This window comes from Lytechinus variegatus, chromosome 14 (assembly GCF_018143015.1).
Source record: "Lytechinus variegatus isolate NC3 chromosome 14, Lvar_3.0, whole genome shotgun sequence".
Taxonomy (NCBI): Eukaryota; Metazoa; Echinodermata; class Echinoidea; order Temnopleuroida; family Toxopneustidae; genus Lytechinus; species Lytechinus variegatus.
Window position 1 is genome coordinate 3,327,908 of NC_054753.1, and position 18,417 is coordinate 3,346,324.

At 38.3% G+C, this 18,417-nt stretch overlaps 1 protein-coding gene across 1 annotated transcript in view; it reads left to right on the forward strand.

Annotated features, from left to right (window-relative positions):
- The window catches only part of LOC121428027 (vacuolar protein sorting-associated protein 13D-like), an 88,137-nt gene that overhangs the window by 17,175 nt on the left and 52,545 nt on the right, over positions 1 to 18,417 (forward strand). The window contains exons 18-34 of the mRNA XM_041624602.1: positions 665 to 842; positions 1,545 to 1,767; positions 2,298 to 2,452; positions 2,748 to 2,863; positions 3,780 to 3,945; positions 4,554 to 4,729; positions 6,021 to 6,206; positions 6,968 to 7,104; positions 7,925 to 8,078; positions 8,666 to 10,587; positions 11,095 to 11,290; positions 12,062 to 12,323; positions 12,481 to 12,661; positions 13,947 to 14,543; positions 15,005 to 15,083; positions 15,618 to 16,034; positions 16,510 to 16,734. Of these exons, the coding sequence (XP_041480536.1) occupies positions 665 to 842; positions 1,545 to 1,767; positions 2,298 to 2,452; positions 2,748 to 2,863; positions 3,780 to 3,945; positions 4,554 to 4,729; positions 6,021 to 6,206; positions 6,968 to 7,104; positions 7,925 to 8,078; positions 8,666 to 10,587; positions 11,095 to 11,290; positions 12,062 to 12,323; positions 12,481 to 12,661; positions 13,947 to 14,543; positions 15,005 to 15,083; positions 15,618 to 16,034; positions 16,510 to 16,734 (5,370 nt within the window). The remainder of the gene's footprint in view (positions 1 to 664; positions 843 to 1,544; positions 1,768 to 2,297; positions 2,453 to 2,747; positions 2,864 to 3,779; positions 3,946 to 4,553; positions 4,730 to 6,020; positions 6,207 to 6,967; positions 7,105 to 7,924; positions 8,079 to 8,665; positions 10,588 to 11,094; positions 11,291 to 12,061; positions 12,324 to 12,480; positions 12,662 to 13,946; positions 14,544 to 15,004; positions 15,084 to 15,617; positions 16,035 to 16,509; positions 16,735 to 18,417) is intronic.

Genomic DNA, 18,417 nt, shown 5'->3' on the forward strand with positions numbered 1-18,417 from the left:
TCAGTTGGTAAGGCGTCTGCCCGTCAAACCAAAGATCGTGGGTTCAAGTCCATCCCGGACGGATGACTGAAGCCAGTGCCTTTTGGTGTAAATGTCTCTCCCCTGTTCCATAGATGCAGGCTATGTTACAGTGGAAAAGACTCCATCCCTTGGATAGGACATTAAATGGAGGCCCCGTGTAGAGGAGAGTCACCACCTTGCACGTTAAGAATACACTGCACTATTCGAAGAAGAGTAGGGGGAATTCCCGGTGTAGTGGTCCACCTGCATTCCACCAACCAGTTATATCGGGGGGAGAGACTTGCAGGTCACAGTTCTGTGTGCGTGCCCTTCTATTCGACCCAGTTTGGCTGGCTCCTCCAAAAAAGCGCCTTTGAATGTCTGACAGATATACATGTATGGCACTACACAAATGCTGTGCATCATCATCATCATCATCAAATTGAACCTCTTTTGTTAGGGATTTGTGTCATAATTGGCTCTCCAGGGTTGAATTACATCTTGAGCCTGATTCAAACCCAACGTCAGAATAACCAGCTATACTGCATGTATGTCTTAAGTGCCTTAAGAATAACCAGATCATTTCCATTATCATTTTGCTGATGAACTTAGTTGTTTCAATTATGTCATCCCACATATTTTCTATATCTTTCATTTTTTTCAGGTGATCTAGATGATGATTTCCTGACCCCTCTATCCACCCCACCACAAGAATCCACGGATACTGTCGCAACTGATACTAAAGTAGATTCCTTGACTGCGTCGAGCTCAGGGATTGATATAGCTGATTTTGGTAGCAGCGCCCTTACTGCTGAAGCTTTCAGGGACAAGATGTACGACAGGTAAGATGGGATGTTGATGGGTGTCGTTTATATACCAAATTCATGAAGTAATCTGTTTCCGTTGTGGTAATTCCCGTAGAAAGTCTGCAGAGATGCCAAGTTCAAAGACCAGCTATGCGTGAGATTTTCTGTGAATCTGAGTGAGATCACAGACATTGTGTACAATGTATATGGGGATAGGCTGTGATAGTTGCGTGAGACAGAGATTTGAGGGGATGAACAAGAGTCCAAAATGCTTGAGTCTCACGCATAATGCGTGAGACTTGGTAGCTCTGAGTCTGCAAAGCAGATTCCCGCCACATCAACATCAAGCTGGCATATAACCAATTATATATGGATTGTTTTATGTGTAGATTAATCAGTCATAGTGGCTGACAGTTATAGACGAGAGATATTACTCTTGGGCATTTTGTGGGGGTTAAAGTGCAGATAGTGACAGAACTGGAATTTGAACTCACAACCTTTCAGTCATGAGTCCATTGCCCTAACCACTAGACCATGTGACCTCAAGGCTAAAAAGAAATATCAAGCTTGTTGTGTCATGGTTGTTTATAGCATCATAGATGATTTAAGACATCAACTACATGTTTTCAGACTGGCTTTAGTTAAATCTAGACATCGATGAAAGAAAATAAAAACAAATTGCTAAACAGTGATTTATAACATGAGTGAATGTTTAACTCTTCAATTTCCTTTTAATAGATACACACTGGACATGTCAGATCTTCAGATCCTTGTTGCGAAAGGCTCAGAAAACTGGCGTACAGCCCACTCCAGAGGGCTCTGTCCGTTCCAGGTCTTGGATAAGTTCTCCATTTCGGTGAAAGTTGAGCGTCGTTTGACATCCACAGCAGATCCTCAGTGGCCCAGTATGACACTGTCTGGAAACCTACCAAGTCTATCTATTCATATCAATGAGAAGAAAGTGAGTTACTGCTGTTGTTGTTGTCAGCGTTGTTCCTTCTTCTCTTCCTCTTTTTAATTTTCCTCTAATTGCCCTTATTCTGAAGTTGGATTCATGTGGCTTGAATATGGATAGCCAATTATTAAATAACTCACTAACACTAGAGATATAGTATTTCAGCTCATTTGACTCTCAGATCATTCTTAATTGTCTAGGAAGTTTGAATAAGGTTATTGCTTCCATCATTGATTCAGATTCAGGAAAGAGCACAGTAAACATAAATATACAATGTAATCAAAGATTTGACACTTTTGGCTTTCCATAATTTTAGCACAGACTCATGAAAATACATATTTTATTGTTCGATATAGACATGAAATGAAGTATTCCAAAAATTTGCTTTGCCCAGTTGATCGTCAGTCTGGCTGCCACTGTGGAGCACCAGATTTGCTCATGGTCGTAAATATTGGAAATAGAAAAGATAATCTTCTTTCTAAGTAGTAACCAGTTGAATATTGCATCAATTTTTGTTGATTTTCTCAATATTGCAGATTCAAGCATTGAATAAATGCATGAAGATCATGTCTGGATCCAACAACCAGACAGGGATTTCCCCTGCTGGGTATTCCCCTCCAATCATCACTACTGCAACCACTGCTGCTACCACAGAGCATCCAGCAACTCAGGCCAGAACTCATCGTGCAAGGTGACACTCACAACCATTTATTTTCTTGAGCAGTAATTGCAATTTCAAGAGTCATATTTCTGTATTTTTTTCATGTAAATTTCTCTGCATAATATGCAGTTTATGAAGTGTTTACGTCAAGAACAAAAGGAGAAGAAGAAGGAGACAAATGAGTAGGAAGATGAAGAAGAAGGAGAAGCAGAAACAGGAGAAGTTGAAGAAGAAGAAAGAGAAGAAAAAAAGGAGGAGAAGAAGGAGGAGGGTGAGGATTGAGTCAAAAGCTTGAATTTCCTTTTGATTTTGTTATTTTCCACAGTCAGTCGGATCTTGAGGCTACCATACATGCCAAAACACAAGCCATTCTCGAAGAATCCAAGCTCCTTGAGATGCAGTTCTCAGTTGATAAGGTTTCTTTGGCCATCCAAAGTCGAGGTTAGTATGCCTGATTGCTTCTAATGCTACTCACAGTGCACATAATTAAGCATGTGTGGGACTATGCCAAAATTTTTGACCCTACAATTTCAGCTGAAATTTGATATTTTTCTAATGTGAGCAGTGGACCTTATTTTCGTAAGATAATTTGATATATGATACAATTATTCGAATTGACTCAATCCTTCTGAAGGTTACAGCACTGTACACGATGAAGCATGTGTGGGACTGTGCCCAAATTGTCAGCTTGGCAGTTTCAGCTGATTTTTTGTTTTTTAATGGAAGTAGTGGACCTTATTTTCATGATATTCTTCCAAACTATGTAAAGTATTTGATACTGTATCTTTTTTAACTCGGCTTTTTGAGATGTAGAATATTATAAGAAAATCTATGCAATAGACTTTGTGTAGTTCTCAATGCACTTTACATTGCATCAGACAGAATATAAATATATTAAAGGGGAATGAAACCTTTGGAACAAGTAGGCTTGTGTCGAAACAGAAATAATCAAAGAATAAGAACAAAAAAAGTTTGAGAAAAATCAGAAAAATAATGAGAAAGTTATGAGCATTTGAATATTGCCATCACTAATGCTATGGAGATCCTCCTATTGGCAATGCGACAAGGATGTGTGATGTCACATGTGAACAACTTTCCCTTTGATGGACTATAAAATACCCTCAAAATGTCTCTTTTTGTTCTTATGGTGATACAAACTCTTTATCCATGATGTTTGTTTATTTAAAGATGTTTCTTTAATTTTTCTGTTTTCACAAAAGCTTTCTTGTTCCAAAGGTTTCATTCTCCTTTAATTAAGCAAACGCCCTTTTAAGATAGTAATTAAAAATATAGTAAAATAATTCATAATTCCTCTAAAATATTCACTTATTTACTTCCCTCTCTGTTCTGGTTCCAGGTCGTTGTATATCAGAGTTCCAGGTCTCACAAGTTAGAGCAGACCTCATCAAACGTCCCTTTGATTCATCTATATCTCTGAGTGTTCATAGTCTATTAGTCATCGATGCCCTCCAGCAGTTTGGACCCGACTTTGAGCTCCTTCTTGCCTCACATAGAGACCTCAGGTCAATAGTACTAATATTCTAGTATATTGCATATTGTACATATGCACATAAACAAGGGCATTAGTAAAGATTATCTGCCCTAGGGGGAACTTTGAACTAGATTTACAGTCATGACCTGCTAAAGAATGGATAAATAGTTAATATGAATAGCAGCTTGCAGAAGAATGTTTTTTATACTGTTAGTATACCAATAGCACAAAATTAAAACTTGAACAACTGATTATTCTGTGTTTGGTTCATGGAATTTTGCAATAGCTTTATGTGTTTCTATATTATTTTGCTTTTATCAATAAACATCTTGTTGAACTTCACTTTTTAAGCATTTGCCAATAACCAGGAATCAGAATTGACTAGTAAGCTTGATGCAACAGCTGTTACATTTGGTAAAAACAACATAATGGTGAATGCCTGGGACTGAACTTGAAGTGTAACATATCAGGCTGAAGTTGATATGTAATCAGAAAAAAAAAATGTTGATTTTAATACATCAGATGAAGATAAAAATGTAAACGAAGGTTAATTATTTTGTTGTTGATACAAACCTAAAATGTTGCTTGAATTGAATTTGAAATAACTTTTGATCATTTTTCTCTGTGATATTACAACAGTATGCATGCCCCAAGCGGAAGCATTGTCGATAGCGAAGCCTCTACTCCTCGATCCCTACAATCACCCACATCACCTCGGTCACCAGCCTCCCCTGCTGAGAAGATGATGGAATCAACCTCACATGCTGAACTGGCTTCTGCCATCTATAGAAAAATGGGGGCCCAAAGCAAAGGGGGTGAGAAAATTATTACGAATACCTTATTAACCAGAACTATTTTTTTCAGCTGTATTGAAATCAAGAAAATTAGACAATTCAAATGTCATTGTTAAAGGTCAAGTCCACCTCAGAAAAATATTGATTTGAATCAATAGAGAAAAATCAGACAAGCACAATGCGGAAAATTTCATCAAAATCGGATGTAAAATAAGAAAGTTATGATATTTCAAATGTTGGCTTATTTTAAACAAAATAGTTATATGAACGAGCCAGTTACATCCAAATGAGAGAGTCGATGATGTCACTCACTCACTATTTCTTTTGTTTTTTATTGTTAGAATTATACAATATTTCAATTTTTACGAATTTAACAATTAGGACCTCCTTGCCTGAAGCACAAAATGTTAAAATAATGGAATTCCACGTGTTCAGGGAGGAATGAAACTTCATTTCACATGACAATGACGAGAAAATCAAAATATTTCATATTTCAAACAATAAAAAACAAAAGAAATATTGAGTGAGTGACATCATTGACATTCTCATTTGGATGTAACTGGCTCGTTCATATAATTGTTTTGTTAAAAATAAGCAAAACTTTGAAATGTCATAACTTTCTTATTTTACATCCGATTTTGATGAAATTTTCAGTGTTATGCTTGTTGAATTTATCTCTTTTTATTCAAATTAAGTTTTGGTTTGGGTAGACTTGTCCTTTAAATATTTTGTTATTCAGATGTGGGGGTTGAAATGCAGCAATATTTTGAAGTCCATTTTAATAATCTTACCAAAAAAAGTTGGATCTCAAGTTTTAATGTGTATTATAGATTATAGATATTTTATGATAAACATATTTTTTTTAAAGTTTTACAAATGAAATTGGACAGCATTTATCTTTCGCCAAGTCCACAAGATAATCAATAACTATCTTGAAAGTATATGAAAGTTTACTAATTGTGCTTGATTTTTATCTTGTTTTTGACAATCGACTTGTTTATCATTTCATCGAGAAATCCGAAAGAAACTTAGAAAAATAGCTCAAAATTAACCGAGAGGGACTCTCTTTATTTGAATGTGTTTTTAATTTATGTTTTGAACATTCAGGTAATCAATCTGCTTCCTTACCTGTCCACCCTCATGCTGTCTCCCCCATCGACTGGTGAATACAAGCGAAGTGAAGCGCTCATATCAGTGGAATTACAACATAAACCTTTCACACATCGTTTCAACCAGAAAATAGTATTGGACTAAAGAGTTAACTCCCCTCTTTATTTGAATGGGTATTTCATTTGATTTATTATTCATGCAGGTACTCAATCTACCTCCTCATCCATCCCGCCTCCTGCTGCCTCTCCCATCGAGCCTGTGGTTACCGATAGGGAAGCCCTGATCTCTGTGGAATTGCAATTCATTAGTCCAGAATCACCGTCACGTGCCCAACGGAATGGTTCGTCAAAGGTCTTCATCATCCATTTCAATACCTTGGATGTCATAGGTAAGGCAGGGTTGGGTTTTGAAAACTTCACATTGTATAACTTTACTAAAATGACGTTCATTATGCACAATGTAATATCATGCATATCCGCATATATTTATTTTTATTTATTTGTTGATATATTCATATTCCACAATCATCAATGTACATTTCGTAATCATGTTAACAATGAAAAAATGCATGACACATGCGGGATTGAAACGTAGCAATGAAATTAAAAAAGGTGGAGGGGCCTACTAAAAAGCAGAGCTTGTAAAATGTAGACCCCCTATCAAAACTTCATACAAGGGTAATATGATATAAATAGAGTAAAATAATCAGCAAAATTCTATAAAATTATATAGTATAAACACTGTAACACAAATGTATATACACTATATATATGTGTATAGTCAACCATGTCTAAGTTAAATCTGCTTTGGTTGATGAAAAAATAACTTACAACAACCTTTGACCTACATGACTTAAGATTAAAGAGATGCAGCTGGGATTTATTTGATGTGCCTGAGCCAATAGACATTGATGTTCACATCCAACTGGTTCCCCATTTCACACCTGGGAGGAGAGTGGCAAAATGTAGGTTGAAGTCTTTGTCAAATGATGCTCTTATACTAGTGGCATTCAAATACACAATGTTGCTATTACAAGGCAGTGTCAGAACCACTACTCGCTACACAAGAACTAAGTGCTTGGAATGTTATAACTTTTTAAAAACACTTTATGCAATTTTTGTCATCTTTATGTCTCCTTTCTCTCTCCAGCCAATCAAGAGACGATAGTTGAATTACTGTCGTTCTTCCAGCGAGCCTTCCCAGAAGATGAAAGTAAACCAAACCAACCTCCTTCTGATCCATCCAGCTTCACCAACTCATTACTAAGAGAAGCTAGCATCATAGAGGTACCATTACCTGTCTACATTCATAGACCCATGTATACTACTGCAGGTCAAATTCTGTTGTTTATTTTCATGTGTAATCTACAATGAAGGAATGCTAATACTTGTAATCTGTAATACAAGAAAGATGGGGTGCTTGTCAATTCTGTCTTAAAACAGTTTGGCAACCATTTTCTCACCCTTTTTGCAGCTGTTTCTAGCCCTTTGTAAAATTGCTATAAAACCAATGAAAATTGATCGTTTTTAATTTTGGCTGCTCTGTTAAAATGTGATTTTTTTTCCATTTTGCACAACTTAGCTCTCACTGTGAATAATGTGACCTTGGAATATAATGTATAGTCTTGGCATGTATAGGACTCTGGTTTGATTTAATTCATGGTCTAATTTTGTTGTGAACTATGGAAAGCCAAAACTTGGCACACACAAAATGCTAATCATTCAATTCATCAGCACATTCGGCATTCAAATTATTAAAAAAATCAAGAGATTACTACTGCAGTAGTTTTCTTCAATTTTAAAGATGAGAAAGCAAAAAAGGACATTAGTAAATATTAGGAGCTTATGCAGAATACCGAATCAACAGCTAACATCAGGTGAGGGGGGGGGGCAACTATCATCCATCCCCCTCATGAATGGTTTACATGGCCTGCAACGTGATACCCTTCATTCTCTCTTCCTATCAAGCCTAACAACAACCAAGTCCCCAGCTAAGATCCAGGGGGGGGGGGGCGGCAGCCCAGTCACACCCCGCAATGTTAATGAATGGTTTACCTAGGGTTACAACATGATACCCTTTTTCTCCTTATTCATTCACCCTACCAAGCCTTCAAACAACCAGACTGGCACCATGACGGATATCGCAGCAGACTTCCGTTGCCTGAACATCGTCTTAGTCAGGGGCATCGTGGGTAATAAAGTCAAAGGTCAGAAGGTCGCTACAGCCACTGTGAGGGAAGCTCATATACAGGCAGCTCTGGGTGAGTGTCGCTAATAGAAGGGCTTAAATCACATCAGTGATTTTGAGAAAAGCGATGTTTAATTGGTTTCCACTGAGCATGTATATAGAGATGAGGTTACGTGGTTACTGTGTTTTATAGACAATGGGAAATTGATTTGGTTGTTCTTTAATGAAGGCTTTATGGGTTTTCAGAATCTGTAAACATTTAAATGGTCAAAAAGTGTGTTACAACCATGTCATTTTCAACCCTCAATATATTCTAAATGAAAATGTTTTTTTTTTTTTTTAATATAACTATCAAACAAAAATAAATCACTCCTTGCTCTTTTGCTGTATGAAACATCAGATCAGAATCAGCCATATTTTATTATTTCTTTCTGGGTATTAATCATTAGGTAGCTACCAGGTCCCATTATACAAATAAAACAATGGTTCATGCTTGAGATTTATATTTTCAAGGAAATAAATGTGTCATGTATATGTTTGTAAGTTAAGTTGTAAAATGTTCTTAGTGAAATGAGGGTGTTTCACATTGCTGACATTTGACTTTCATCCAAAGCAGAAAAACCCTTACTTTTTGAAAGATTTACTTTTTCTGTTTACTAGGTGAGGAGATGAGTGTAGAAGGGTTTCTTGGAGGTCTCCAGCTCTTAGACTTAACTCCAGAGGGCAGCAGACACCAGAAGGTATTCAGTGTTGGACAAGACCCAACGACTATTGACCAGAGCTCTGCTGATATCTCTTCACTACTGAAACCCAGCGACCAGACGGAATCTTCTGTTGATTCCTCATCAACGTTCACCCCAGTCAAAGAGGAAGAAACCAAGGGTGACAAGGACAACCTGAAGGCTCTGACCTTCAATTTCAGGAAACAAAGACAAACGGCCACGTCTCTTGGGTCTTCCATCAAGATACAAGTTGGTGAGGAGGATACTGACGAACAGATGAACCTGTCACTTCATCTCGCATCCCTCTGTTACATCCATGTTCCTCGGTTCCTACATGAGGTCACTCTGTGCATGGATGAGTTTCAGAGCTCAATCGCCAACCTTGCCAACTCCATTCAGAAGGCAGCGAGTGATGCAGCCAGGGAGTTGATCCAGTCAAAGATGCCCGACCTTGTGACATCCTTCTCCCCGAGTATGTTCAACACAATGATGGAATCACCAGGACAGAGAGTGGATAAATTTGGTCATTCATCTGTGGACATGACTGATTCGCATATTGGTGCTAAATCGAATTCTAGTATGAACTTTGATATCATCATGGAGACTCCTGTCATCATCATCCCAAGGACAGCATCTAGCTCTGAGCTCCTTGTTGGCCACCTAGGTAAGATCAGCTTGACCAACAACGAGTCCTCAGAGATCAGTTGCGACATGGACATTGAGAGTGCTTCAGGACTGGACGTGTCTCCTGATATGACCCGCTTCTTCTTGAGGATTCAGAATGTGAACCTCTTTTCTTTCAACCATGATGATACAAACTTGCCATTGGATCAGAGTGTAACTAGTGTCACTTCTGACATCATGAGTATTGCATCCAGACCTTACTCAGGGACACCTATTCTTCATAACACTTCTCTTGAGGTCATTGTTAATCAGATTCCAGAAGGATCTGGTCCACCACTGATGGATAATAGCATGGCATTCCCGGACATTGAGAACAATGAATCACTTTTTGATCAACACTCCTCCACCTTGCAAGTTGTAGGTAAAGTGGTCACCCCTCTGAAGGTTATCCTATCCAAGCAGATCTATGAACAAATCTTACAAACACTTGATAACCTGACCTATCAGGAACCTACAAAGGTACCCTCCACCCCTGTTAGCTTAGAGAACACCAAGGACAGAAAATCAGGAATCTTCAATGTCAAGGAACTTGAGCCTCTAGGCTCTAAGACATCAGGACATCCTAAAGTTACTGAAAGTACTCCCATACAACCTGCTGGAAGTAAAATAATGAGGATTTGTGCAAACTTTGCCATGCCAGACCTCTGTATTCAAATGCGAGGCGACCTGAGTGATGGCGATCAAGGAATTGTCAATGTGTGCTTTTCAGACTTCAGGGTTGATTACGAGAAATCTTGTCCAGCTGCAACATCAATAACCATCCTTCTGCAGTCTTTGGTTATTGAGGACCTCTTACAGAGTCCTGACTCGAAGCATCGGCAACTGGTCGCATCTCGTGGGGGCGCCAGTCGCTCGAGTAGCGGCCCCTTGGCCAAAATGGTCCACTCCACGTCTTGTCCCTCCGTGACGGCCATGCCGGCCTTGTCGCCCATCAGACCCAGCTCTGTGCCTTCGGAGCTGAACAACACTGATCAGTATTATGCTCCTCAATACAGTCGGCAGACAAGCAGTAGCAGCAGGGGTATGTACCCTTCTACACCACCTCCCTCTCTCAACATCTCCCTGGAAGACATCAACGTGTCGGAGGAATCCGTTCCCACCAGCGATGCCTTGGTACAGATCAGAGTTCTCTTGGTGGACAAGAAGAGTTCAGAGTATGCTACCAAGTACAAGAAGGTGAGAATGGAAATGTTGAAAATTCAAGAGTAAAATGATCAAAGCCAAGAGGATTTGAAGGAGATTTGTCAAGTATACTGCCTAAAAATCAATTTTAAGTTTACCTTGTGCATTGTACATTATAATGTTTTTGTGCAAACATGAGGCTTCTGTATGTCATGTTTCTTCATACATTATGTACAGTATCTTGTGTATCTGTCGATACTGATTTTCATGTATACCTGAGTATCTTTAGTGGTAGCTATGAAGTATGTTTAGTCCTATTCTTTAATTTGTTAAGAGACTGATCCTCCGGGGAAACTTTTCATAGAGACTGACAACTGTTAAGTTGGTAACCACATGTACAAGCAGCAATTGTAACCGGGCTCTGCCACCAAAGGAACTCAAGGTTGTCATGTCACTTGCAATAATGGCAAATTCACCAGAATAAGTTGAAACTCTCCCTAAAATGAGATCCTGTCCCAGATGTTTGATATTGAATTACTATGAATATCCTTCCTTCTGCAGACCAACCAGTTTGTTGATGTGGAGTTCAACCAGCTTGACATCACCATCAACCAACAGACGTGGGTGGTTCTCCTTGATTTCTTGGGTATCGGAAGCTCTCTACCCAAAGACAACATCCCACAGCAGACACCGACTAGAACCAGTACCACACATAGACAGTCATCTGAAATACAACCACAACCAACTCAACAAACAAGTGAGTTTGTTGCCTAGTCTATATTAAAGCATATCCATGTGTTTGAATGGTTGAAAGTCATTGGCCCGAATTCACATAGGTATTGTTGAAAACCATCGGTTGAACCCATGGTTTATGCAGATTTCCTGTATAATTCATGTTTCATTTACCGTGTACATGTAATGTATATAACAAAATGCCCAATGCTGATGCACGTTTTGCCACAGTGTGGCAAATGGATGCCTGTTGCCATATTTAAGCACACTATTTGATTCCTTAGTCCACTGTTTTGAATGAATGAGTCCACTCTTCAAAACAGTAGACTCGTTAATAAACCAAGACAACAGGCGTAAATTTGGCCCACATTGGTCATTGTTCATTATACCTGGTATATAAGCGTAATTTATACAGGAAATTTGCATAAATCATGGGTTCAACTGATGGTTTTCAAAACCACCTTTGTGAATTCGAACCATAATGTTTCTAATTCACACAGAGCTAATCCAGCTGTTGGAGAAAGTTGATATATCAAACATATTTCATGTATTCAGAATAACTCCCAACATACAATTTGCAAGGCAAAAGACTGTTAGATTAATTTAATACCACGTTGCCATACAAAAGAACATTTCCGTAATGCATCATGAGTTGCTTTCTTTCAGATAGTTTGTGTATATGAACAGACTTCTGTGAGAAATGAAGTACATGTAGAATAAAGTGAAAACATATTCTGCTTATAGAGAGTATATTAAGAACTACTGTTGCTATATTTTTCATCCATCTGTTGATCAGTCGCAGAAGAACCAGATGGTAACAACATGGAAATGCAGGTTCACATGACTTCTCTTTCTCTAATCCTCAACAAACCGGACTACGAGCTCGCAAAGGCCAGCGTGTCAGAGGTCAATGCTCACATAACCAACGTGGAGGGGAACCTAGATGTCAAAGGTCACATGGGGAGCATGTCCGTGCTTGACTTGACCCCGCATGGAAGGCTGTATAGGGAGAGGTTCACCACAAAAGGGGAAGAGGCTCTCAGCTTCCATATATTCAAGTAAGTCGAAGGAAAATTTACTGGAAGCGAGTGTGATATTTTCCATTTTAAAGAGAAATGCCAGTAGTTGCAGTAAACACTGAAGTGGCTTCCCTGGGTAAATATACGTATTGGTATATTGTTATTAATTGTATTACATTATGCAACATTTTTTCAGGTATGGAAAGCCTGACAAGGAATCGCTGAGAGAGTTTGATATGAGTGTAAAGCTGAGGATGTCAACGGTCCGATATGTCCACACTAACCGATTCCAGTCTGAAGTAGTAGCCTTTGCACAGCAATTCAACCAACTTCAAGAAGTCCTTAGCACAATGAGGGCTGCAGCTGCTGGGCATGAGGTAATGATTCGTGATGATGATGATGATGGTGATGATGATGATGACGATGGTGATGATGATGATGATGGAGATGATGATGATGGTGATGATGGTGATGATGATGATGTTGGTGATTATGATGATGGTGATGATGATGATGGTGATGATGATGATGGTGATGATGATGATGGTGATGGTGATGATGATGGTGATGATGATGGTGATGATGATGATGATGATGGTGATGATGATGGTGATGATGATGGTGATGATGATGATGATGGTGATGATGATGATGATGATGATGTTGGTGATGATGATGATGATGGTGATGATGATGATGATGATAGTGAGGATGATGATGATGTTTGTGATGATGGTGATGATGATGATGGTGATGGTGATGATGGTGATAATGGTGATGATGATGATAATGATGTTGGTGATTATGATGATGGTGATGATGATGATGGTGATTATGATGATGGTGATGATGATGATGATGATGGTGATGATGATGGTGATGATGATGGTGATGATGATGATGATGATGGTGATGGTGATGATGATGATGATGGTGATGATGATGATGATGATGGTGATGATGATGGTGATGATGATGATGATGATGATGTTGGTGATGATGATGATGTTGGTGATGATGATGATGATGATAGTGAGGATGATGATGATGTTTGTGATGATGGTGATGATGATGATGGTGATGGTGATGATGGTGATAATGGTGATGATGATGATAATGATGGTGATGATGATGATAATGGTGATGATGATGGTGATGATGATGGTGATGATGATGATGATGAGGAGGAGGATGACGATGACGATGACGATGATCACAGGGTGGTTGTGGTGATAATGGTAATATTGGTGATTGTAATGATGATGGTTGTTATGGTAATGGTGGTTGTGATGTAAATGGTGATGGTGTCGACCATGATAATGATAATGATGTTAATAATGCTGAAGTTTATTCTGATGATGCAGAGGAGAATGATGATGACAATGCAATTATATTTCATGATGATGATGATGACAGTTGTAATTATGAGAATGGTTATGATGATATTAATGAAGATGGTTGTGATGGTGTTGGGGATGATCATGACCTTCAGTCTTTTAACAAGTGAGTCCAGTTGCTCTGGGGAAAGTATTCCAGATAATTTATTTCTGTAATTTTATTTCCATGGATATATCTACAGTTTAGTTAGTATTCATAATTTTGTTATCGTTTGTGCATTTGTCATATTATGCTTCAATGTCAACCACCGTGCTAATTCTGCAGGTATTTGTGGAACCGACCCGTTCTGCTCGCATCATGCTTGACGTCCAGGCCGGCTCTCCTGTCATACTAGCTCCTGTCGGCTCCCAGTCCAAAGATCTGCTAGTCATCAATCTCGGCAACCTGACTCTGCGCAACCAGTTCTTACTGTCTGGGACACCTGGAACCATCACCCACAAGACATGTCCTCCTAGACCCAGTCCTGAGGACTCCAAGGCCTCTGAAGGATCTTCCAAACCTGCCAGAGAAACACCCAGGAAGGTGGCAACTGGTACAGCCCACGGTCTGAAGCTCGAGGACAGTCCTGGACTGGGTCTAGGAACTGCACCTGGTGTCTTGACAAGAACTGCTCCATCAAAGCCAATTCATGGACCACAATATCAATCAACTCCAAAGCATTCATCAAGAGTATCTGAAAAAGCAAGTAAAGTGGAGGTTGATGGGAGCAGCAAGGAGGAGAATATGAGGTGTCTCCTGGACTGTATTCATATAGATCTTGAAGACATGGATCTCTATTCTGCAGAGAGGGTCTCGCCAACTGATTTTGATGTTTCAGATGGAACGGCTCTGATTTTCCCTTCTTTCATTGTTCAAAGGAAGGTTTGACATCCTTTTGAATCTTTTGTCTATATATTTTAAATATTTAGTCCTATCAAAATATATAATCCTATTTCAGCTGTTTTTTACCAAATCCGTGTAGCATCAGTTTTTATTTTCCAAAGCCAGGAATATATCCAAGACTACAGTATAACCTCTTGGTACACTTGCATTGTTTGTATGTAAATTATATGTATGAACTTGTAATCGATTGCAAATCAATTTGGAGTTGAAAAAAAAATCAGTCGTAAGTCTTGCAATAATTACAAATTTGCTCTTGATCACTAATCTGCTTCTTACAACAAGCATTAAAAAAATCAATTTGCACTAGTTACAATTGATACATCAATTATGAATTTGAATCTGTAACATGCAATTGATCACAAGTATTTTCTTGCAACACCCTGCAAGTCTAACCAACAGTTACCTAGTTGTAATTCTGTCTGTTTGATGTGTCTTTTCAGGGTGGGAAGCTGTTGAAGCAGACATGCTTACTGAAGCTACAGGTTGATAGGAATCTTGATATTGACATCAGGAGAACAGGTCAGGACTTCATCCTAATTTTCTTTTCCAAGTCTACAATTCATTCAAATTCACAATATTGTAATTAATTCGTGGTCTATGTTTTCTCAATTGTTTTTACCAATACTAAAAACCTGGACAACTTGACAAAATCAATGTGACAAATTAAACAGCTTCAAACCAGAGTTGAATAAAATTAAAATAAATAGTGTTTTCAATGGTAGAGCTTTGTAAAAAAAAATGATACCAAAATTATGAAAAACCTTTTTTAAGATGCAGTTATCAGATCATTTGATAGATTTAAACCTTGTTATAAAAGAGGTATCTTTTTAAGAAATATTAGCTGTGTGTTGATTTTTAAAAACAATTTTTGTCAATATGTAAATCACATCAAGAGTCTTCACTGATTATCATCGATTTAAATTCAAGTATCATTATATCTTTATTATTTATAGAAAAATTCAATGTACTGGTACCTTCCTTCACACATCGAGAGCAGTTATTTGGTACTTTTTGCATTTCTAAGATCTTCATATTATCTTCTTATTCTTGTAGTTCCTGACATGGAGATTGATGGTCTCCTATCGTCGGTCCACTGCTGCCTAGACCTGTCCCAGTACCAGCTCATCCGAGGGTTCCTAGACCACAATCTTGGTGAGCCTCTTGAGGAGTTCCAACCGATGCCACGCCCTGCCAACCCAGAATCCCAGACAGTTCTCAGCGGACAGATCTGCACCAACATCTCCATGCATATCAACCTAGTCAATGTCACCCTCGAACTACTCCTCCAGCATGCGTCTGACCCCATCATTGGTCTCCGTGGTAGCGAGCCCGAGGAGGCGGTGCCCGAGAGGTCGTTGGGTCAGTTCAACTTCATGGAGTCCAAGTTCTCCTTTGTGAGCCAATCGAATGGGGCCAGGATGGTGGACCTGGTCTCTCATGCTATCAGGGCTTATGATACGAGATGGAAAGGTATGTAAGGGTATTTTGTCTTTTCTAAACAAAAGGAAGACTAATAAGGAGAGATAAGAATCAAGAGTGATTAAAGAATCGCAATTGGTTTCTATATAACTTCAGGCTCGCTTTGCATACGGTGAATTGTCCATGCATTCGGTAATTATGCATGATAAATTTACTAGATGCATGGCTAGCCATCCATTGGTGATACTTATTCTTGGTTGCAAAACCCTTTTTCGGCAAAACATTCCACCATTCTATAAAACAGATGATACGTATGTTTATTTAATCCAATGGCAATCAAACTTGGTTGATTGAGGCACTAGGAGTAAAATCACATTGCATTGGTGTCATAGGTCACATGATGAAGTCAAAGGTCATTTAAGGTCAAAAAGCCAGTGTCATTAGAGGTCATATGCGTGGAGAAATATTCATGTTACATAATCATGGATAGGCAAGATAATCTGGCTATTTCCTTGTTTTATGTCAGGTGATTCAAGTAAGAAGAGAAGCAACGTCTTTGAAGAGATCTTGACCCCTACCAGGCATCACAGTCGTAACCCGAACCCTCTTCAATTAGAGCTTCACTATGCATCTCAGGCTGACAATACCAGAGCAACGGCTCTACTCAACAATATGAGGGTTGTATGTGTCTTTGACCTTCTTCTAGCTGTCAAGGATTTCTTACTGGCCTATGATTCACAGGCAATCCAAGGTAAGCAGTCTTTAGTCATATCAGCCTAACCCTTTGGAGGCTGAGCCCACATTTATGTTGGCTAGAGTTTATGGAAAACATGTGTGATAGCAAACTCATTCAATCTCCATGGTGGCACCATCTGAAAGTTTTATGTTAACCCTAAAAAGACTGGGGGGGGGCTGATTCAACCCCCCCCCTCGACATTTTTCGCGATAAATCCGCTGCGCAAAATTTTTTGACCGCGTCGCTCGCTGACTTTTTACTTTCAAGTTTTGCGCAACTTTTGAGACCAAAATTGTGACCCCCGGGTACGCGGTTCCAAAATAACGCAACATTTTGTAAGTGCATGCAGACCCAAAATTACTCAAAAACGTGAATTTGTGTACAAATCCAATGCAAATAGTGTTCTTAGCCAAAATTCATAAATGTATCATTTTTTTTCCTTTTACTGCTCAAAATCAATTAATTTTATCTTGTTTATGGTCAAAATAAAGTCCCCGACAATTTCCAATGAAAAAACAATAAAAAACAAAAAGTCGAAAAACAAAGAAATACATAAGAAATTTAGAAAACAATAGAATACATAAGAAAATAAATTTGATTTTGAAATTTTTTTAAAATCAATTTGATCAGATGCCTATCTAGAGTATGTGAAACAAAAATTAGCATTTCAGGGGCATTATTTTATTAATTAGAGCAAACTTATGATTTTACGCATAAATTAGCATAATTAATGAGACATGAGATTTTTTGCCAAATTTGATGTTATAGTTTTGTAGATAATGCCATGGGTAACGCGTGTGCCAATTTTCGTCGCGATCGCGCGATCAACAGCCGAGATCATAAGGGGGGGGCTGAATCAGCCCCCCCCAGTCTTTTCAGGCGTCGAAATAGCCCAGTCTATTTAGGGTTAAAGGTCAAGTCCACCTCAGAAAAATGTTGATTTGAATCAATAGATAAAAATCAGGCAAGCACAATGCTGAAAATTTCATCAAAATCGGATGTAAAATAAGAAAGTTATGACATTTCAAAGTTTCGCTTATTTTCAACAAAATAGTTATATGAACGAGCCAGTTACATCCAAATGAGAGAGTCAATGATGTCACTCACTCACTATTTCTTTTGTTTTTTATTGTTTGAATTATACAATATTTCAATTTTTACGAATTTGACGAATAGGACCTCCTTGCCTGAAGCACAAAATGTTAAAATAATGGAATTCCACGTGTTCAGGGAGGAATGAAACTTCATTTCACATGACAATGACGAGAAAATAAAAATATTTCATATTTCATATAATAAAATACAAAAGAAATAGTGAGTGAGTGATGTCATCAACTCTTTCATTTGGATGTAACTGGCTCGTTCATATAACTATTTTGTTGAAAATAAGCGAAACTTTAAAATGCCATAACTTTCTTATTTTACATCTGATTTTGATGAAATTTTCAGTGTTATGCTTGTTGAATTTTTCTCTTTTTATTCAAATCAAGTTTTTGTTGGGGTGGACTTGTCCTTTAAATTTGATTCTACTTGTAGAAGGTCACTAAATGCTGACCTAACTGATGTTTGCCCAAAATGATGATAATGATTTTAAATTGTGTTATAAAATAGATGTATTATTTAAAGCATCTTGATTGGCCAATACGCATCACATGACATCCAAGTTTTTTGGTGCATTGCACGGCAGTGCAAAAAGGT